Source organism: Musa acuminata, chromosome BXJ3-1 (genome assembly GCF_036884655.1).
Source record: "Musa acuminata AAA Group cultivar baxijiao chromosome BXJ3-1, Cavendish_Baxijiao_AAA, whole genome shotgun sequence".
In the NCBI taxonomy this organism is placed as follows: Eukaryota; Viridiplantae; Streptophyta; class Magnoliopsida; order Zingiberales; family Musaceae; genus Musa; species Musa acuminata.
In genome coordinates this window covers 12,881,850-12,904,266 of record NC_088349.1, presented here as the reverse complement: position 1 = coordinate 12,904,266, position 22,417 = coordinate 12,881,850, and the positions used below count along the sequence as shown (strand labels likewise).

Here is a 22,417-nt window from a genome sequence, read left to right as displayed (position 1 = left end):
CATGTGAATGATCTAGTTGTTAACTTATGAAACAGAGTACTTGTTGACCTGCTTCCCTTTTTCTTTTGTGTGTGTCCATAAGTCATCCAGCGGCATCTCTTTCTCAGTCAGCTGTTCTCTCCATCAACTTGGCATTAGCAGGTGAACTTACAGGCTAAGAATATTGTGTTGAGCACAATGTGTCTTCGATTGTTCATAAGCCACAGGTTGAATTTATTATGTTACTTGACCACCAGGAAATTTTAGAGAAGTATGATGTGTTACCAGTCACCTAGCAGTATGCAATATGACATCCTCATCTATGTTTAGTCATGTTGCCATCCTCATCTACGATTGTTCAATATATAAAGAGGGCATGAGACCAATCCAATCTACTTCCATATTTATCATTGACTATGGTGTTGGAAAGATGAGAATTTGACAAAAGACCCCCCTAAGTTAGTGATAAGTTCGAAGATTCAGGAAACTCAGTGAGAAAATATGAGTTTCTTTTGGATGACACATATAAGGGTTTTTATAAATGATCGTTGAGCTTAGCTCATGATTAATACCGAGAATGATTACACAAATAGTCTAACCATTATTAAGCTATAGGATCATGCATCGAATCGTAGGATCGCAATTGTGGGTAATAGCTCATCTTGATTTCGAGATCGTCAATTATTATCTTAACCAAATGGATTTCCTTATTAATATAAGGTCAAGCATCCTTATCAATGATATATCCTTAATATAATAAGAATGTGTCTAACAAGTCAACGTGAAAATGTTGATTATAAAAACATGATATGTCACATATATATCATATCTCATATCAATTTATTATAAATGTTAGGACGTTATTATAATATCATGGTAAATTATGAAAATGATCAATGTGATCTTGTGAATTTTATAAGTATGTAAGTATTAATTTAAAGGACAAATACAAAATTTATTGACTTTACAATTTACATGGATATACAATTTTCTCATGAGAAAGATGGCTAATTGGAAAAATATTTTCTAACAATCTTTTTTACGAACATAAATAGGTTATTAAAAGAAAAAAAACGAAGTGTCCACGTGTGAGGTTGACGTGGACTCTCTCGCGTGGACCGGAAGACTTTGGATGAAGTCTTTTATGCGAATCAATCAAAGGAGTAAAATACGAATTCTATTTGAGCTCAAATAAAAAAAAGCTTATAATTGCGTTAACCTAACAGGTCCAATCAACACGGAAGCTTTCACGGGTGGCGTGGGATGCCATTGGTGCGAGTCACCCTTAAAAATTGAACGGCTGACTCGACTTCGGACGTATCTCGTCATTTGCGTCCCACGAGTCGGAGGCATACGGCAACCCCGAAAGCTTTGGCAGGTGATTCTGCTCAACCCCAAAGCGCCTCTTTATGCTGCTGCTACTTAGGGTTTCTGCCTACTGCTGCTGCCGCCGCCGCTCTTCGCCGTTTGCGTCGCTCGTGCTCGTATTTGAAGGATTCGAACCTTTGACCAGGTTTAGGGTTTGGGTTTCCCGGACTTGAGAGGTTCCCTTCACCAATGATATGGGCCAGAGGTGGAGATCCAAGGGGAAGACGGTTCCTGCCGACGAGGACGAGGAGGCGCAGTCCGTGATTTCCCTTGGAAGCAGCGACGACGAGGAGGCGAACGAGGACCTCAGCCTCGCCATCGTCGAGAAGGCGCGGCAGCGCGAGGCGAAAAGGAAGAGGTCCGAAGACGCCCTTGGTCCCGTTCCCGCCGCCGAGACCCCGGCTCCTGCCGTAAGGCTTTCTTCTGTCTTCCCATCGTCTGGCGTTGCGGAGCTTGTCTCTGACCGGAACCCCGAATCTTCTGTCGGTGGTCTGACCTCCCTGACTCATGGGGAGAGGAAGAAGAAGCCGAAGAAGTCAAAGAAGAAGCAGCAGCACGAGGTTGAAGAGAAAAAAGTGGTGAGTTTTATGATTAGAGAGGCTTGCTTTAGGTTTACCGAGAGTAGAAAATTTTGGTTGAAAGAACGCTTTCAGATTAGGAACTCTTGGTCAGCTGCAGATTGGTGCTATAATCGATGAAGAGCAGCCACCAAGAAAGGGAGAGTCAGTGATCGCTGAGGCGAATGGAGTATCTGACAATATGGTTTTTCGAAAGCTTCTTGTAAGTCCAAATAAGTTGCTTTTGTTTAACTTAGTTTCTGATGCAAAGGAGGACGGGGTTGACTTGATTTGTCTTTGGATTTTCTGATAAGCGTGGGGTAAGGTACTTCGATCCTGGAGGGAATAATTGGGAGACTTGCTTCAATTGTGGTGAAGAGGGCCATATAGCTGCAAATTGCACAATGGAGAAGCGGCAGAAACCTTGTTTCTATTGTGGATTGTTTGGACATAATTCGAAGCAGTGTTTACAGGTGAGCTACCACACAGTTTTATATTCTTCTGAAGTAAATGTTAATTTGCATTGTCTTCTGCCCTTTTTTAGTTTGGATTGCCAAATAATCTCAGTGGAAATTGATTGACGGTGATGGTTACTGGTTACCTGCTCATTGATGGTCTATATTAATAACAGCAGGCAGAACTTTTGTGAGTAGTGACATGCTTGAGAAAGTTCCTTCAAGGAGTTATTTTTTTTTTTTTTAATTATGAGACAATAATTGGCAATCAAAGTCTTCACATGCATTCCTTTTTTGGTCTCAGCCTTATTAAATGTTTGAGTGATGGTAGATACGTTGTCAAGAAAAGTGTACTATTTTTGTAGTTCTTGCTAGTCATCCTTTTTATCCAAGTTGATCTTTTATTTTAAAGATTATAAGAAAATGAAATTAAGAGCTCTTTCACTTATGGTGGCATGAGCATTGTGCTACAGCATACTGTGTTATAAACGTGATATTGCCTTTTTAAGTTTTGAGGTTAAAAAGTTACTCATAGTTACATGCCCTGTTTGGTACAATGAGCTTGAATAATCCATTTGTATATGTGTGGAAGCCAAACTCTTTTTTCATTTTTTTTAGCTTAAGTTTTCTAAATTTATGATTGTACTTTGTAGTTTATTATGTGAAATTAAAACATTTCCTATGCATGTGTTGCATGATATGGATTAACAGATGGAACATATAATCATGGTTTTATTTTATATGCCATTTCTATGATCAATATCCTATGCGGTTCATGACATTTATGCAGATTATATGCATGCAAGTTTCAAATTACAGAAATTTTGGGAATACACAGTCCTTTGAATGCAGGGTGGTGGGACCTTATGTCTTGTTATTCTTGTAGTTCTATTGTTGTTCTATAGTCCTTTGGATGCAGCTTTTGAACTTTTTAAAAATTTCTGAATCTGTATGTGATCTATTTTTGAATCTTGCCAAAGTTGCAATTAGAGTTTCTGGAGAAGGAAGAACAATTAGGGGAAAGAGAAACCTTTAGCAGCTTTACTTTATATGCAAGAAAAGATGTCATATGGGATGTTCTAATGTCCTTAGGATCTTTCTGATCTATATATATTATGTCACGCAAGATCAAAGCAGCATTCTTGATCTTGGACTTCAAGACAACTGTTGGATTGTATGATTCATTTTGTAGAACATGTGATCATGTTAAGAGTATAATGTTTTGACCTAGAACACTATTTTCACAATGAATTTGCTATTGAAAAATCTTATTCGTGTTTCCAATCAATTCTTTGAATTTTATAATGATTATTTTAACATGAGCTGACGATATAGCATCACCATTTTATTAAGATTTGATTTTGTTCCTTAAAGCAAAACTTCAGAAATAAGGGTACCTTTATTGAAATTTTTTTTCATTCATGTTCCTTTAGAACATCAACTTTGAAGTATGGTGTTTTTTGTGTTCATCATGTCTAGTTCTTGTGCAATGGCTTGTTTGCCTTATTGTTTCTCATGTTTCTTATTTATATCCAGTAGCCTTTTACTGTCCTACATCTGCAATATAATCCTTGATCTGATTCATTTCATCTGATCTAAGTTCCTTAAGTGTTAATCATAAAGTGTTGTACTCTGTTCATATTGATCTATACATTTGTCTCTACCTGGTAGATGAACTGGTATGGGGAAAATTTTTCCCCATCACGTGGGAGGCGCTGAATTCCACTCTGAAACTGCAAATTGCTGAGTTTCTGCCCTAGTGACTGTCCATGAGAAAATTTGCCTGCATTTGATGATGCAAATTTCCATCGACCTTTGTCTATGAATAAGATGCTATATCATTTTTTAGCCTGATTCACTTCCTGTTTTTTAGTCACTTAGTTGTCCAATTCTGTTCATTTTTTATTTATTTTTGGGATCACCTCTGAGCTATATATTTCTTTTAACGTACCTATTTTTCTTGGAGGAAAGTCCTTTAGACTGCTTGATGAGTTGCATGTGTATAGTTTTTATGCCAGTTTGGATTAGGTATCATCTCTTACTGTTTTTGGTACTTCTGCTATTCCTATATGTTTCTTGCCTTGTATAGAATCTTTAAATAGTTTGTGCTATTATATGCTTTAGTTCTGCATCTTAAACCTATGTAATGTCTCTCAAGCTTTGCATTTGAAATTTAAGAGTCTTTTTTTGTTTAAGAGCCTTGTGACACCATTGACTCTTGAATTGAATTGAAAATGCAATGCCTCCCTCAAGGACCTTGTCCTTTGTTCTATGCCATTATGTTGATATTGACATATCTACAGGGACAAGATTGTTTTGTTTGCAAAAGAAAAGGCCATCTTGCAAAAGACTGCCCAGACAAAAATAAAAAGATCGTTCAGGAGTCTGAAATTTGCCTAAGATGTGGAGAGATGGGACATATTATGTCATCATGCCCAAATAATTATTCACCTGATGATTTGAAGGTTGGCAGTTCTTCAGTACCTCCTCCCTGTGTTGCTTTTTTAAAATTCCAGCTTTGGTCATCATAACATGCTAAACTTGGTTTGACCATTTTTTTTCATATAGCTTACCACTTATATATATTTCCTTTATGATTATGCTGTGTTTATTTTTTTGAGATTGCTAGATAGGACTGAGGTGATCATATAATGAAAATTATGTTTGATATTGTTCTCCATGTGCTATATTTGATATTGTTCTCATTTCTTTGACAGGAAACACAATGTTATGTTTGCACAAAGTATGGTCATCTATGTTGTATAGACTTCAAAGATTCCTGTCCAATAGAAATATTTTGTTACAATTGTGCCCAACCCGGACACACTGGCTTGGTAAGTTGGAAACATTGTAACTGTAATATAATGTTATTGGTATTTTATTTGTTGCAATGAACCAACCTGAGACAGCGCTGGCTATAACTCTATTCACTCAGGGGTGTGCAAAACCACGTGGCGAGAATATTTCTCTTGCATCACCAACTTTATGCTATATTTGTCATGAGGAAGGACATTTTGCACGGGGTTGTACAAAGAGGACTAAGGTCTATCAAATTTCTGCCCTATTTGATTTTTTTAGACTTTTTTAGAATTCTAAATTTGTTTGTTCTGCAGTCTGCCAGAAAGATGGGCGAATCATCGACACCTCGAACTTTTGACAACAAGAATAGAAGTTCTAGGGGGACTAAATCTGTGCCTCGTGATTTTGGTAAAGGTCAAAGGAAAAAGAACTTGTTATATGAAGAAAGATGGAACATGACAACTGGTAAGTCAAAGATAAAAGGCGGTTGGATTGTTGATGATCCAGGTGATCTTCCTAGAAAGAAGTTTAGAGCGCATGATTATGCATCTCCCATGACATCAAGAAAAAAGAGTCATAGGAATTATTCAATAGGTTTTAGTGGGCATTCTTCAAATTCCAATACTCGTAAGAAATGGAAGTCTCACACGGGAACTTCTGGTTCTCAATGATCAGGCAAGAACCTACTACTGAGAATCTTCAGCATAAAGATCTGACAACTCACTATGATATCTTGGGAGAGCTGAACCTTGAAATCATGTCACCAGTTCATCCATTTAGGCACACCTGGAAAAGTGTTATGCTTATTTTGCACCCAGCTACTCCTTGAAGAACTCTTCAATGCCTTTTCAAAGATCCTTGTCATTATGCTTTCAGCAGATTGAGAGTGCTTGAGAATCTCGATTACGGTAAGCATCTATTTTATGTGTGCAATTTTTTCCTTTGAAATTGAATTGGTATTTGAAGTCAAGTTATCAAAAATTTTGTTGTGATCAATACAAACTCATATTTGGTGCACAAAAAGCACATACATCACATACAAATCGTACCTTCTACCTTGAGATTGTTCGTCTTACAGTTACCTGAATCTTTTGGTTTTGATGGCCATTATTCATTTGGAGGCACTATATATATATATATATATATATATATATATATATATATATATATGGTTGCATGTAGAAGCAGGATTGGGCTACTGTTGTTTATACAAAAACGAGCAAAATAGTTGAAGCCATGGTTGTGGAAGTGGGGTTTAAAATCTAGGGAACAGTCATTTGTTTCTGAAATATGTGTTGGCTCTGGTTGTTCAGTTTTCTAAATTGTTTCTTGTGAATTTGATTGCAGTTACCCTATGTTGTAGGATGCAGTGTTCTTAAAAAGTGTCAAACAATGCACTCAATCTTACAAAATATTATAGGATAAAAAATAATTAAAAATAAGAATTTCAATCAAAACATAAATTTATATTATTATATCAAAATAAAAGCTTCTTTAGTTTTGTTTGATGTATTTCATTTTTAGTAGTTTTGTCGCCATTGGTGTGGCTTGTTAATTGTTCGTTTTGGGTGATGGATGTACTTACATGATTTTGTCCTTTAGAAATATATGAACTCCAAAAAACATCTTTGAGGGTAAGGAAGATTTGACAGACTTATGAATCATTGGTTCTCATACTCTTCAATCAATGTGGGACAAATGGCCTTATCACCTTTAAATAATTATACTTCTACAATCCCTCTTAGTGATTTTTAATAATAACTTCTATCTACCTACAATTGTTACTGTATATGAAATGAAATTTAAATTGTTATTTCTTAAGTTATGGAGAGAGGAGAGAGAAGAATAGGAAGAGAAGGGGGAAGAGAGAGAGATGGAACAGCAGAGGGAGGAGGGAAGAAAAGGGACGGAAGAAGGGATGGGAGGTAAGCTGGAGGGAGGGAGGGGAGGACAGTAGTGATGATTGCTGTAAAGGATATGGGAAGAGAAGAATGGAGGTGATGGGACATCCATGGATACAGGGGAGGAAAAAAAAGAGAGAGGTGAGAAGATGAGAATGGGATGCCAATGCTTCAGCTTGAGGTACCTCTTCATCTCACTCACCTGAGCCCATGAGCATCTCTTGACATCTTTTGTTTGCAACTTACAGTTATCTTTATTGGTCATTGCAACTTTAGTTGTGTTTCTTTTGTCTAACATATATATTACAGTTGAATTGTTCATCATATGCATATTATTTCTTCAGGATATGTCTGCACCGAACCTGGAGCAAGTGGGATATTGCATATAAAAACCCGTTGCTGCTTTTACTTATATTAGGGATGTACATTGTTACATGTTATTCCTGCATGTAATCACAGACTAAACAAAATCAAATCTCTGTTCAATTTATTTATTTCATCATCTTCTAAGACCGTCAGAATGTCAATGTAAAATGTTTCAGAGTGAGGATCATAAGATAAGTAATTCTAAAGAATATGGGTGATCGTTGTTGATGTTGAGGATGCTAATTTGCTTAGTTTTTTGCATCATATCTATCTCCAATATGCCCAGGTGTATTATCTTTTAATTTTCTCAGAAAACAAAGGTTTTTAGAAAGATCTTATGCACAAGGTAGGGTCTTTAAAGGTGCATGGAGAAGATTGTGTGTGTGTATTATCCAGTAATTTATTTAGTCAGTCCCACCGGAGCCGTAGTGGACTCTTATTTAGTGGGAACAATACTTCCTTTTTGTTTTCATATGCGAGCTTTATCTCATTCGAGGCTTGTCAATTCTTTTGCTTGCTGTATTGTCTTTGGGTTTTCAATCATGAACAATGAAAATTATGATAAGTGAATTGTAACGATAAAAAGTACATCTAAATGGTTGAATATAATGTTTTATTTATACATGTGAGGAGAGGATTTTTTCTCAACTATCTAGCGAGATTTTCTTGTGTAGTTGAGGAATATCTGTTATCATATCCTCGTAAAATTGAGCTTATGTCAAGGATGCAAATCAAAATAGTCTACGGGTGAGAGGTTCGTGAGTAAGTTTGTTAGTTGATCAATTGTATGTACGTGAGAAACACGTAATTTATGTCTGATAATTTGATCTCGCACGAATTGGAAGTCGATGGTAATGTATTTTATGTGTGAGTGAAACACAACACTGGATTGACACATAGATAAGTAGCTCCAATATTATCATAATATTAGAAAGGTAGAGTTGACGTTGAGTTCTTTGAGTAGATTTGTGACATAATTGAGTTCAACAACAACAGTGGCGATGGCATGATATTCAGCTTCAGTCGTAGATCGTGTGATTATCTTTTACTTTCTAGAACTCCAACTGATTGGATTAGCTCCAAGAAAAATAATATATCCCGACGTGGATGTTCTATCAGCAAAGTTCTCTATCCAATTAGTATCAACAAACACAGAGATGAAGCAGGGCATGTTTGCAGAGAAAGAGACATTGAGGGTCCCCTTAAGATACCGTAAAATTTGTTTGACCGTAGACCAATGTGTAGTAGATGGCCGATGCATGAATTGTAATAATTTATTGACTGCAAATGAGATATCTAGATGGGTAAGAGTCAAGTGTTATAAGGAGCCAAATACTTATTGGTATTGAGTAGAGTTTGTAGCAGGATTTCTATCACATAATTTAAGTGATTCACTAGTAAAGAGGGGAGTTATAACCTCTTTTGCATCTTACATGTTTGTCTTTAATAATAAGTCTTGAATATATTTTCTCTGTAATAGGATGAGATCTGAAGATGTGAATGTTGCTTCTACTCCTAGAAAGTAACTTAAGGTTCTTAGATTTTTGAAGGAGAATCAATCAGTCAGTTGCTTTAGGAATGCCTAAATCTCCAAATGATCATTGCCTATGACAATAATATCATCCACATACATTAGAAGATATATTGTATTTCCATTTTGTTATCATTAGAAATAATGAAGTATCAGACTTGGGAGTTGATAAAGCTCGTTGATGTAAAAAATGAGTCAAGTTCAGTATACTAAGCTCTTGGAGCTTGACGAAGTTCATAAATAGCTTTTTGTTATTTACAAACATGCCTCGGATACTAGGGATGAACGAAGCCAAGAGGTTACTGCATGAATACATCTTCAGTTAGAGTCTCATGTAAAAAGGCATTGTTAACATCCAGTTGTCGTAGGTGCCAGCCTTTTGAGATGACCAAACTCGGATTGTTGTGGGTTTAACAATGAGACTAAATATCTTTGTGAAGTCAACACAAAGTCGTTGATGAAACACTAAACCATTTGACTACTAGACGTGCTTTATATCTAGTAATTGACCCATCTGGGTTCCGCTTAATTCGAAAGACCCATTTACAACTGATGATGATTTGTGTGTGATGAAAGGGTACTAAGGTCCATGTAGAGTTATGGAGGAGGGCATCATATTCTTCACACATGACTTTATGCTAGTGAGGAGATTTTTAAGCTTGAGTAATTATAGTGGGTTCACTAGTCTCAAGAGAAGAGTTCGTTATAACATGTAGGTCAAGGACTTGACGTGGTTTAGAAATATCACTTTTGGAGCGTGTTGTCATTAGATGTCTAGGGGTTATGGAAGTGGTAGGTTGTGTTGTTGGTATAGCCGGTGGTGAGTCACTAACACTGGCCAAGCCAGTTTATAGCACGTCAATATAACGATGTCTAAGGGAAGATGAAGCCAGAGGCGATATTGATAAGGGTATTACTTCATCAATATGAGAAACCTATGAAGTAGGGAGTGGAGGAATAATGGAGAGAGTGAGGAGTTGTTGAACTGGAAGAGTGTGTTGATCCTGAGGGTAAGGATTGGATGGTATTGTGGGAGATTTGTGGGATGAGATCTGAGAGATACTCCAATGATGTATGTTTGTTGGAGTAGCTTGCATGATAGGATACTCATGATTTTAAAAAGGAAAAGAAACTCTATAAAAATAACATGACGTGGTATAAAGAATTTTTTAATTTGGGGTTCGTAGCATCGGAAAGCGTTATGTTCAAGAGAGTATCCTATAGAAATGCAAGGCTTAGATTGTGGTGTTAGCTTATGTGAGGCATAATGACGTAGCCATGGATAACATAGACAACCAAAGATTGAGTTTCTGGAGGTTTGGAAGCTTGTGGAATAGTTTTTCAAATGGTGATCGGTATTAGAGGACCGTAGTAAGCATACGATTAAAGAGATAGATCGCAGTTTGAAAGACTACTGACCAAAAAGTTGATGGCATAGATGTTTAATGTAGAAGTGTGAGACTAGTTTCAACTATATGTTGGTGCTTACATTTGACAGAACCAACTAATTGAGGAGTATGGGGGGGGGTGACTTGAGGTGTTATATACCATAAGTTGTGAGGTAGGATGTGAAGGTTTGATATTCTCCTTCGCCATCAAAGTAAACTATTATAATAGAAGAATGAAAAAAATTCTCGACCAACTTTCTAAGGTTGGTAAAGATTGTTGAAACTTCATATTTATGGTGGAGTGGATATAACCATATGTACTTAGTGAAATAGTCTACAAAAATATATAAAATCTGAATTTGTCAAAAGAAGATATTGAGACAGGGCCCCAAACATCGATATAAATAATTTCAAATGGTTTAGAGCAAGATATGGAGGATGTTCCAAAAGATAGTATATGACTTTTATTGCTACGATAAGCATCACAATGTATTATAGTGCTATTGGTATTAAAGGTAGGAATAGAATAATGAAAAAGTAATTTTTGTTGGATAAAGGATGAAGGGTAACTAAGACGTCAATGCCACAAATCAACTGGAGCTACAACTGAAGAGTGAACATTGGGCTGGGTTATTTACGAAGCTGACGGCCACTCATAAATGTTCTCTTTGTTTTGGCCTTGGACTAAGGATGCCCCCGTGCTCAAATCCTTAACAAGAAAAGAGTCAGGAAAGAATTTAATCGAGGTATTATTTTGTTTACAGAATTGAGAAACAAAAATGAGGTTTCGTTTAATGTGAGGCACACACAAAACATCGAGTGCAAAGGTTGTGGTGAGTGAATTAAGCATTGTGGAACCAGTATGAGTAATGAGAATTCCTTTACCATCACTGATGATGATATCTTCATTTCTGCTATAATTATTGTACATAGACAAGTTTTGAAGATCGAAGGTGATGTGATGAGAGGTGCCAGAATCCACAATCCAATTTGGTTGGTTAGTAGTTGGAGTAGTCATAAGATTCGCCTAAGGTCACCGGGATGAAGTAGGAAGTCGGGGTTGAGACCGACAGACTTTCGCAGAGTGTCCAACTTTATCACTTAGCTGGCAAACGACTCTTTGTTGGTTTGTTGGCTTGTGAGGTCAGGATGCCAGGTTTGATGAAAGTTGAAGTTGTCACCTTGATAGTTGAAATTTGCCAAGATGGTTTGCAATTTATATCAAGCTTCTGCAATAGTTATACACGAAGATATCAGTGGGGCGATGAACCTGGCAACAGAGGCTTGAATAGCTTGGAGGATGAGATGATCTTGGTGTAGCCATAGTTTGTGGGCTAGATTTGGTGTCTTCTGACTGGGTCTCTTGAGATATTGATCATTGCTAATGGACAACTGAGAGAGTCATCGATGTAGCCTAATAAATCATAGCCAAATAGGAGATTAGAAAATTATGCACGCCAATATGCATAGTTGTCGTCTTTGGATAATTTGAAGGGGATGAGTGCTGTAGCATTGATGGTGATAAGGCCTGTATGTTGATAAGTGTTGTGATTTCCTATGGGAATAATAATTAGAGTGTTAGAGGTAAGACGATGAAGACATTTTGAGGATATATATCTACAGGAGCACGAGAGTCGTCAGCTATAAAAAGAGAGTCGAAGATGGCTACGACGAGGTGCAGTGGACCGTGCTTATTCTTGGGCATGGTTGCTGTAGTGATCAGGGAGGAAAAAGGCGTCAATGCAAATCGTCACATGAGTTCGAAGTGGGTCTCTCCCGGAGCTGCAACACCTTGATGTGCTTTGGTGTGGGTGGTCACTGCGTGCGATGAGGTGGCTGCAGTAGGTGCCATCGCTGACGGACGAGGTATCTTCGTCTTTGCCCCTTTATGAGGTCTCAGATCCTTAGAGCTGATATCTTTATCGAAAGAGCAAGTCTTGAAGGGGAGGTGTAGAGAAGCAGTCGCCGAGCATCGTTTGGATCTGATCAAAAGATCATTGCTAAGAGTGATTGTTGTTTGCCGAGTAGAAAAGACGATCTTCGTTTTCGGTGCAAGCGCAAGCACAGGATCAGATCGAGAGCAAATCAGTCGTCAAAAGCGTCCACAGCAATGTGAGGAGGTGGTGATGTTGCTTCAGCGATGGTTGTTGTTGCAAATCAACAAGGAAGTTGTATTGTCGTTGCTGCAGTAACAGTAATAGCAGTAGGTGAGATGAGGAAGTTGTGGGTCGTCGATCAGCTTAGCTCTCGAGTGTATGAGAGTTATTGACGGGCATCTCGCTGACCAGTTTAGCACAGGTGACGAAGATAGAAGGTCGTAGAGCAGCGGCGGATGTGACCAGAGAGGTACAGGAGTAGCCCGACGAGATGTGGCTGAGGTAGTTCTGTTGAGGAAGAACAGAGAGCATGATGGAGATGTCACGTAGGTTCTTCCTCGGAAGGTGACAGAGCTCAGCAAGGAGCGATTGCTCTCGTCGACCAACGAGAATGGAGCTTGCTCGAGGAAAGAGATTTTGATATCATGATAAGTGAAATTATAATGATAAAAAGTATATCTAAATGATTGAATACAATGTCTTATTTATACATGTGGGAAGAGAGGATTTTTCTCAACTATCCAATGAAATTTCCTCATGCAATTAAGGAAATCTTATTTGCTATTAAAATAATTATACGTGTACATGTTTAACGGTGCAATTGGAAATACTCTCTCACCCGTCAATGAATTTTATTTCACAAAATTGTTTCCATATCGTTTTGTGTATCGATGATGTTGTTGTAAGTGAAACATGACGTCCTTTGATTTGCATGGAAAATCTAGAAAGATCAATTGGCCTAACATTCTTCATCTCATACAGACGGTCATATATTAAACTTTGGTTGGACATAATACTTAAAAGCATTGCATAACTTGGTCTTTACTGATGAAAATAATAGAAGATAAGAACAATTATTGAAAAAGCTTTATTGAAAAAGTAAAGAAGCTTTATTGAAGAAATGAAAAATACTTTAATACATTAACATGTTCCCTCTCCTATTTATACAGATTAGGAGGAAGGATTTATTGAAAAAGTAAAGAACTTTATTGAAGAAATGAAAAATGCTTCAATACATTAACATGTTCCCTCTCCTATTTATACAGATTAGGAGAAAGGATTTCCCTCAACAGAAAGGATTTTCCTCAAAAGAAGGAAGGATTTCCCTCAATAGAATAGAGAAATTTCCTCAGGAAATCTTATCTTCTATCATGCCCCCCAAGCGAGAGACTTTATGAGCAGGGCAAGAGCATATCGTTGTTGGAGCCTATTAGGAATGTGGCTGCAGCAGTGTTGGTTGCTAGCCGAAGACAAGGGTGAAGTTTCACTTTTCTCAGCAACGTTGATCGATGGCCAAAGGCAAGAGCATATAGTTAAGATTTTCACATATAGTTAAGGAAATCTTATCTTCTATCATGCCCCCACAAGATTGCTCTTGATAAGGATACCAATATTGGATCGATGCAAAGAATAGTTTACAAGCGAGAGACTTTGTGAACAGGGCAAGAGCATATCGTTGTTGGAGCCTATTAGGAATGTGGCTGCAGCGGCGTTGGTCGCTAGCCGAAGACAAGGGTGAAGTTTCACTTTTCTCAGCGACGTTGATCGCTGGCCAAAGGCAAGAGGAATACATTAACATGTTCCCTCTCCTATTTATATAGATTAGGAGGAAGGATTTTCCTCAACAAAATAGAGTGATTTTCTCATATAGTTAAAGAAATCTTATCACACACATTTATGATGACAGAAGAGTTGGGAGAGATTGCAGATACGAGGGATGATGCAAGACTTTCGTTGGGATAACGTTGCTTGAAGAAGTCCTTAGTGTAGCAAAGTATCAGTGGTGATGCCTGTTCCTTAGAAGGCCATGGAACCTTATGCACTGGTAGGTAGCATAGGGTTCCATCAACAACAGGCATTCCAAGGAACATGCAATCACCACTGGTACTCGGCCACAATAAGGACTTCTTCGTAGTGCTGAGCAGCGTTATCCCAGGTCTTGCATCATCCCTCGTTCCTACAGTCCCTCCCAACTCTTCTTGTGGTTTCTGTATGCGTCACCTGTTGTGATTCGATGAGCCATATTCATAGAAAACCCAATCCATGTCCTGGTCTTGTCGCGATGTGTGCTTTTGAATCCCCAAGTCATATCTTTAAGGTCTCGTCTTCCTGTGCCCAGCATGACTATTTGTAGATCCTGATCGACAAGTCATGGCTTGATCTCGTAGACTCTCGATAAAGACAATGATAGAAACATCACCTCGGACTATCTTCGTATCATAAGAGGAGAGGAATCAACATTTAGAAGAAGATTAAATATCTTCTAAAGAATTGTCTTCATATCATAAATGGAGATGAACCAATCTTTAGAAGGAGATTAAATATCCTCTTAAGAATTATTTTGATATCACAAGAGGAGATGAACCAACCTTTAGAAAGAGATTAAATATCCTCTTAAGATTATTTTCATATCACTTGAGGAGATGAACCAACCTTTAGAAGGAGACTAAATATCCTCTCAAAAAATGTTTTCATATTATATAAGGAGAGGAAACAATGTTTGGAATGATCACAGATCAAGGACCGAGAATACTAAAAGATCAAGGCCTTAACCGTAAGTACTTTATTCTAGGAGTTCTTAAATTTTATGTTTTTAATTAAGCATGTAGATTTTATAATCTTTTTTATATCTTATTGATTTTATATCATATTATCTTATTTAAAGAATTACAAGGGAATTCTCTAAATCAATTATATTTTTGATGAAATATTTAGATATAATATATTCATGAAATCGATCACTATCGGAGATGACACCAGGACCTCATCTAGAACGCCACCAACCTCTTGTGCCACTGTTGGCCTGTCGCCCGCAACGCAACCAGAGGGGTGGAAAGCAACAAGAAGTTTCTATGAAAGCCTCCACGATACGAGTGAAAAGTTTATATGAAATTAATAATTTAAAATATAATAAAATTGTTTTTTTATCATTTTTCATTCGTGCCCTTTTTGCATATGATTTTTTCTGTTGACGAAGTTAATAACGCGAGAAGAATTGAGGTTAAATATTTTACTTTCATAAATATAAAGATTTTAATACTATTTTTAAAGTATAAATATCGGATATTAATCTTAGCTAACTACATATTATCCCGGTACCCGGTATTTGTGTGTGTGGAAGTGAGCTTACGATTAGATACAATCCCACCCCCACTGAAACCACAGCAGCCACAGCCAAAGCCTGCAGTTCCTGGTGTCGCGCAGTTCACGTTCCAGTCTGCCCATCTCAAGCTTCATCTGCCTCAGCCTTAATCCAACACCACCCCGACCTGCTGCTTTCTTCTCGCCATCCCTTGGTTTATCCTCCTTGACCTGATCCTTTTCTTGTTTCCCAACCTTCTCCTGCTCCTCCTCTCTTCCTTGTTTCCTGATGCTGCCGTCGTCTTGCGGAGAAGGTTTGGTGATGGACTTGGGGAAGACAAGATGAAGAAGTCCGTTCTCGAACTTGGCACTGATCTTGTCGAGGACGCAGTTTTCCGGCACTCGGAATTCCTTGCGGAAGCGGCTCCACCGGCCGTCCATCGTCGGACGTTGTCCGCTGACAACTACTCTCCCGTCGCTGTCGAGTTGTACATTGAGTTCCTCCTTCACGAAGCCTATGCTTGAAAAATGGAAGCACATCAAACGTATCGGATGGTATATGTAATAGAACGAAGAATTGTGTTACTTTGCAGGATTTGGATCTCTACATACATTCCCCATGGAGTCATACCGTTGTTTTCGTTACTACTAATCAAATCTAAAGAATTGATCAAATTGAAACACAGAAAGCATGCCTTCGAGAGAAACGACGATCGTATCCGCCTCTTCCTCTTGAATCAACCTGTGGGGAGGCACGAAATCATGGTAAGCACGCTACCCAACACTGGGTTGCCGCCTCGTTCCCATGTCATACTCTGATCGGGTGCTTACAATGTGATGGGCACCAACGCATGAGCTTGACATAACATATAGACACTCGTGCGAGATGAAGATGAAGATGATGGTCCCTTGGGCATTCACTTGGGTCACCTCATAGCTTGGGAAAGGGAAGGGTTCCTCGTGTGCCCTCCACTCTTCTATTCCACTCTTGCTGAGGTTGGATAGATTGCGATGATTCTTGCATCATCGTAAGCTTACAAAAGATGCCAATTGAAGGCTCTCAAGAAATGCAAGCTTCGCTGCGTTGGAGATTCATGCTATACCTTGCATGGATCAATGCAGAAAGAGTAGTTTTTTGTTAATCCAGAGGTCAGAATCATATAAATGAAAAGCAACCACAATATCTTTCAGAAGGGAAAACAATTGATGGATATGGAAGAAGTCTACTCAGAAACTTACTGTCTAAAGACATCACAGCAGCAGGCTAGAGATAATTCAGCTCCAACATCTATTTCACACAGGAAACTGTAAAAACAATACATAACATATTTCACACAGTACAGATAAACTTGCGACTGAACGGTTGATCGGTTATGAACTCGTGCACCGAGAGATGACAAACTAGTGAGGTATGTAGAAGATTCACCAGAAAATCTTGTGCATTGCTTGGTAACATAGGGTTCCATCAACAACAGGCCTTTCAAGGAAGAGGGAATCACCATTGGTACTTGGACGCAATAAGGACTTCTTCGTAGCGCTGAGCAGCATTATCCCAACTAAGGTCTTGCATCATCCCTCTTACCTGCAGTCTCTCCCAAATCTTCTGGTGGTTTCTGTATGTGTCTAAACAATGCTGCAGTGTGTGTCTCATCCTACTTGCCTCTGCCCTCTCAAAGGTCCAACCCAAGCCAATGTCATCGAGTGGATCAAACTATTGCACAGTGTCTCTTAGACCACCGACAGAATGCACCACAGGAACAGTTCCGTACATCATCGCATAAAGTTGGTTCAGTCCACAAGGCTCGAATCTTGATGGCATCAGTAGGACGTCGGCACCCGCTGTGATTCGATGAGCCATCTTCGCAGAAAACCCAGCATGACTCGGCCTTGTCGCGATGTGCGCTTTCGATTCCCCGAATCATATATTCGAGGTCTCGCCTTCCTGTGCCCAGCATGACTCTCTGTCGATCCTGACCGACAAGCCATGGCCTAGACTCTGCTATGAGATCTACGCCGTTCTGATAGTCCAATCTCCCGATAAAGGCAATGATAGGAACATCACCCCGGACCGGCAGAGACCAAGCTCACGTTGCAAAGCAGCCTTGGCCAATTGAAGAGTTTCCAAAGAGTAGTTTGTGTAGCCATCGGAATTAGGGTTCCAACTTTCTGTACTAATCCCATTAACAATACCTCGAAATTTCCAGTCATTATCACTAATGATCTCATGCAGTCCCCAGCCACCTTCGGGTGTTTTTAGTTCCCAAGCATAACCATGGCTAACAGTAACCACACGGTCGGCAGTTCTCAAACCAGCTGCAAATACATTGAAATGTTCACCTCCAACAGGATCATAGAATATGAAAAGGTCTAATTAGTGATCTGGCAAATCCACGAGGGAGAAGTCCTCTACTGGACCACGGCCCTGGAAGACAAACCAACCTGAATTAATATACCTGACGACGATGACAGATGTAGCTGCAACTCTCCATGGGAAATATGCCAAAATTGTATTTCTGAATAAAAAGATGATTCTACATTGTGCTGGAACAAGATAATGCTATACATCGACTATGTTAAGAGGAGTATATAGCCAAATCCAAAAGGTCCATCAAGTGGCTAGTCATGCGAGAACACTTACATTTCATTTTGGGCACCCTTTGCTGAATCTTCTGGAGGATACTGTCATATTCAAATACCCTTTGCAGCTACATCTGTCATCGTCATCAGGTATATTAATTCAGGTTGGTTTGTCTTCCAGGGCCGTGGTCCAGTAGACGGCTTCTCCCTCGTGGATTTGCCAGATACTAAGACCTTTTCAAATTCTATGATCCTGTTGGAGGTGACCCAAGTGAAAGCCCAAGGGACCACCATCATCTTCATCTTCATCTAGCACCGGTGTCTATATGTTATGTCAAGCTCATGCGTTGATTGTTGGGCTGACAGCCCACAGATTCAGCCCATAGTGAACTTTAGCAGCCCACAGTCTACCCCCTTCTCACCAAACCCTAAATTCAAATTAGGGAGTGTGTGGTGGCTGTGAAAAGTGACAGAAAAAAGGCAATAGCAAGAGCGAAAATTGCTGCAGGAACTTGATTTAGAAAGGAGGAGAACAAGGCAGAAAAACAAGAGAAAGAAAGGGAAGAAGACAAGGACAACGCAGAGAAACTGTTCTCAATCATCTAAGCAATGTTCTCATCTCAGGTTACATCAGATCTACAATAGGTTCTTGCTGTGATTACTTAGGGAGAATTTAGATATTGTGCACAGTGTCATGATCCTTGTATCCCAGTTATTCTCTTGTGATTGTTGCTAGGGTTTTAGACAAGAGATTAAGATTTATATATTTATTATTCTTATAGTGGATTATCTCTAGTTTGCCCCGTGGTTTTTTTCCTTCACATTGGAGGGATTTTCCATGTAAATCTTGGTGTTCTATTTGATTGTGATTCCATTTGATTCCGCTACGTGTTATGGCCTGCTAGTATTTGTTCATATACAAAAGTTTATTTCTCTTTAGTTTTTGAGAACAATGGTTGTTCGATATTATTAGATGATGAGTTCATCACGAAAGGAACATTGTATAATGGTTTGTTTATGCAAGACACTACTCCACATATCATGAATGTAAGTGTGTCTAAGAGGAAATGAGATGAGGTGAACAGTGGATACCTATGGCATTGTAGGCTAGGTCACATTCAGGAGGGCGGGATTCAAAAGTTACTAAATGATGGATATCTAGATCCATTTGTCTATGAGTCATATGCAACTTACGAGCCTTGCCTTCGTGCAAAACTAACCAACTCTTCATTTAGTGGAACTGGAGAGAGTCATTGAGCTGTTCGAACTCATACATAGTGATGTATGTGGACCCATGTCAACTCATGTCATTGGTGGTTACTCCTACTTCATTACCTTTACTAGTGATTTCTCAAGGTATGGACATGTGTATTTAATGAAGTACAAATCCGAGGCCTCCAAGAAATTTAGAGAGTATAAGAATGAAGTGGAGAACCAGGCTGGAAAGAGTATTAAGACTCTTCGATCAGATCGAGGAGGTGAGTACTTAAGTACAGAGTTTACTCAGTTCCTCAAGGACCATAAGATATTATCCCAATGGACACCTCCTTATACACCTCAGCTCAATGGTGTGTTTGAAAGGAGGAATTGTACGCTGTTAGACATGGTATGGTCTATGATGAGTTTCACTGACCTACCCATCTCATTCTAGGGATATGCCCTAGAGATCGCAACTTACCTTCTGAACCGAGTTTCAACTAAGTCGGTAGTGTCTACACCATAAGAGATATGTAAAGGAAAGAAGCCCGATCTTAAGGTTGTTAAGATTTGGGGCAGCCCTACCCACGTTAAAAGACACAACCCCGATAAGTTGGAATCAAGGACGAAGTGGTGCAAGTTCGTGGGATACCTCAAGGAAACTTGTGAGTATTATTTCTATCATCTCGAGGACCAAAAGGTCATTGTATCCAAGAGAGCGATGTTCCTTGAGAAGAAACACATTCTTGGCGGAGACAGTGGGAGCATGATAGAGTTGAGCGAGGTTGGAGAACCTAACTCAAGCACCACTCTACAGTCCGAGTCTGTTCAAGTACCTAATACATAAGTTCCAACTTTACGTAGGTCCGGCAGAGTATCCCATCCTCCTGAGAGATATTGATCCTCAAACCTACGAGGAGGCTATTATGAGTATAGACTCCGGGAAGTGGCAAGAAGCTATGAATTCTGAGATGGATTCTATGTACTCCAACAAGGTTTGGAACCTATTTGATGCACCAGAAGGTATTGTACCCATCGGTTGTAAGTGGATCTTTAAGAAAAAGATCGAAGTAGATGGAAAGGTAGAGACATATAAAGCAAGGCTAGTGGCTAAGGGGTATCGTCAAAGGCAAGGTGTTGACTATGATGAAACCTTCTCACCCGTAGTAATGCTAAAATTCATCCGAATTCTATTGGCTATTGCTGCACACTATAATTATGAGATCTGGCATATGGATGTGAAAACCACATTCCTCAATGGGAACCTCGAGGAGGTGTATATGATACAACCCAAGGAATTCATGTCCAAGGACTGCCCAGATAAGGTGTGCAGGTTGCTTAGATTCATTTATGGACTAAATCAAGCTTCTCGAAGTTGTAACATAAGATTTGATGAGGCAATCAGATCTTATTGCTTTGTTAAGAATGAAGATGAGCCTTGTGTGTACAGGAAGGTAAGTGGGAGCGCTGTCACCATTTTGGTGTTATATGTGGATGACATCCTGATCATTAGGAATGATGTAGGAATGCTATCCACAGTAAAGGCTTGGTTATCTAGACACTTCTCTATGAAGGACTTAGGGGAAACATCCTATATCTTGGGGATTTGGATCTATAGAGATAGATCCAAAAGGATGCTTGGCTTGTCCCAGTCCAGGTACATAGAAATCATTGTCAAAAAGTTTGTGTTAGGAACCTTTTTATGAGCTTTTGAATAATGTTTATTGAGTCTGTTTAGTCCAGTTGTTTATTGAGTCGGTTTGGTTCAGTTAGAGTCAAGTAGAGGTTTATTTAATATTTATTTATTATTAAAGTTCAAGTCCTGATGGACTTTGTGTTAGGATCAAGAGCACTAAGAGGGGGGGGGGGGGTTTGAATTAGTGCAGCGGAAAACCTTCTACGATAAAAATTGCGTTCGTTCATTAAAAGTGATTTCGGTAAGAAAGCCGATTCGTAAATCACTTTAACTTTTGTTTAAGCGAGATGCAGCAAAGATATAAATGCAATTTGCAGTTATGATCCAAATCAGATAGTAGGCGCAAACTGAAATATGATATTCGTACGAAAAAACTGATTTACGTCTAAATGCTGATTCGTAAATCACTTGATTAAGCGAACTGCAGTTTAAGCAAGGATATAAAGGAAGTTTGCAGTTATAATAGAAATCAAAGCATAAACGCAAACTGAAATATGATGATCGTACGCTAAAACTGATTTATGTCTAAACGCCGATTCGGAAAGTGCAAAGCCTGAAACCCGATCGTATATGCGCAGAAAGCAGTAAGCTTTTGAGGAGGTTTGCAGTAAAGATAATATGCTCAAAGTAAATGCAAACCGAGATTTAGAGTGGTTCGGTCAATCTTGACCTACTCCACTTTTGGCTTCCTCCACTGACGAGGTCACCGATGTCAACTAGAGGCCTTCCTTCAATAGGCGAAGGCCAACCACCCTTTTACAGTTTCACTTATTTTGATGGGCTTAGGAGACAACCCTTACAGAATTTTCTCTCCTCTCTTTACAGCTCAGAACTTGGAATAAAAGAGGGAGAAGAACTTTTGGCCTTTACAACAATTTTGAGCTCTAAAAATCACAGAACAAGATCAGGATTTCGGTGTAAGTTGAGTGCCCTTTCAGTGCTGAAAGGGTGGGATATTTATAGGCCCCAACTCAGTTTGAAATTGGAGCTCAAAACTGTCAATTCCCGGAATTCCGGGATCAGGCGGTTGCACCTCCTGACTGAGGCGGTTGCACCACCTGGCAGAGCTCGAAGACTGAGCCTCTAGGTGGTGCCACCTCTGTCAGGGGCGGTTGCACCTCCTGCCAGAGCTCGAAGACCGAGCTCAGGTGGTGCCACCGCCTGACTGAGGCGGTTGCACCTCTTGCCAGATCTCGAAGACCGAGCTCAGGCGGTGCTACCTCCTATCAAGGGAGGTTGCACCGCCCAGTCTCACTCGGAGACTAAGCCCAGGCGGTGCCACCTCCTGGCTGTGGCGGTTGCACCACTCAGTCTCGCTCGGAGACTTAGCCCAGGCAGTGCCACCTCCTTGCTTGGGCGGTTGCACCTCCCAGCAGAAATCAGGGTCCGAATGGGTTGATCCATTCGGCCCAATTTGGGTTTTTCA

The 22,417-nt window shown here is 39.4% G+C and overlaps 2 protein-coding genes across 4 annotated transcripts; one reads left to right on the top strand and one right to left on the bottom strand.

Annotated features, from left to right (window-relative positions):
• The first annotated feature begins 1,324 nt into the window (after positions 1-1,324).
• LOC135628142 (protein AIR1-like) lies at positions 1,325-7,653 on the top strand. Of its 3 annotated transcripts, XM_065134623.1 has the most exons (9): positions 1,325-1,925; positions 2,020-2,127; positions 2,219-2,377; positions 4,663-4,824; positions 5,077-5,193; positions 5,295-5,402; positions 5,473-5,623; positions 5,834-6,066; positions 7,404-7,653. In XM_065134623.1, the coding sequence occupies exons 1-8, from the start codon at positions 1,542-1,544 to the stop codon at positions 5,872-5,874; spliced, it is 1,230 nt and encodes a 409-aa protein (XP_064990695.1). In that variant the 5' UTR covers positions 1,325-1,541; the 3' UTR covers positions 5,875-6,066; positions 7,404-7,653. The 3 variants fall into 3 exon arrangements, with proteins under 3 accessions (XP_064990695.1, XP_064990694.1, XP_064990693.1); XM_065134622.1 differs by having other exon boundaries at positions 1,326-1,925; positions 2,026-2,127; positions 5,473-6,066; XM_065134621.1 differs by having other exon boundaries at positions 1,326-1,925; positions 5,473-6,066.
• Positions 7,654-15,572: 7,919 nt separating this feature from the next.
• LOC135629191 (inactive protein RESTRICTED TEV MOVEMENT 2-like) lies at positions 15,573-16,061 on the bottom strand. The gene has a single exon (XM_065136382.1). The coding sequence runs from the start codon at positions 16,059-16,061 to the stop codon at positions 15,573-15,575; it is 489 nt and encodes a 162-aa protein (XP_064992454.1).
• Between the last annotated feature and the right edge of the window lie 6,356 nt (positions 16,062-22,417).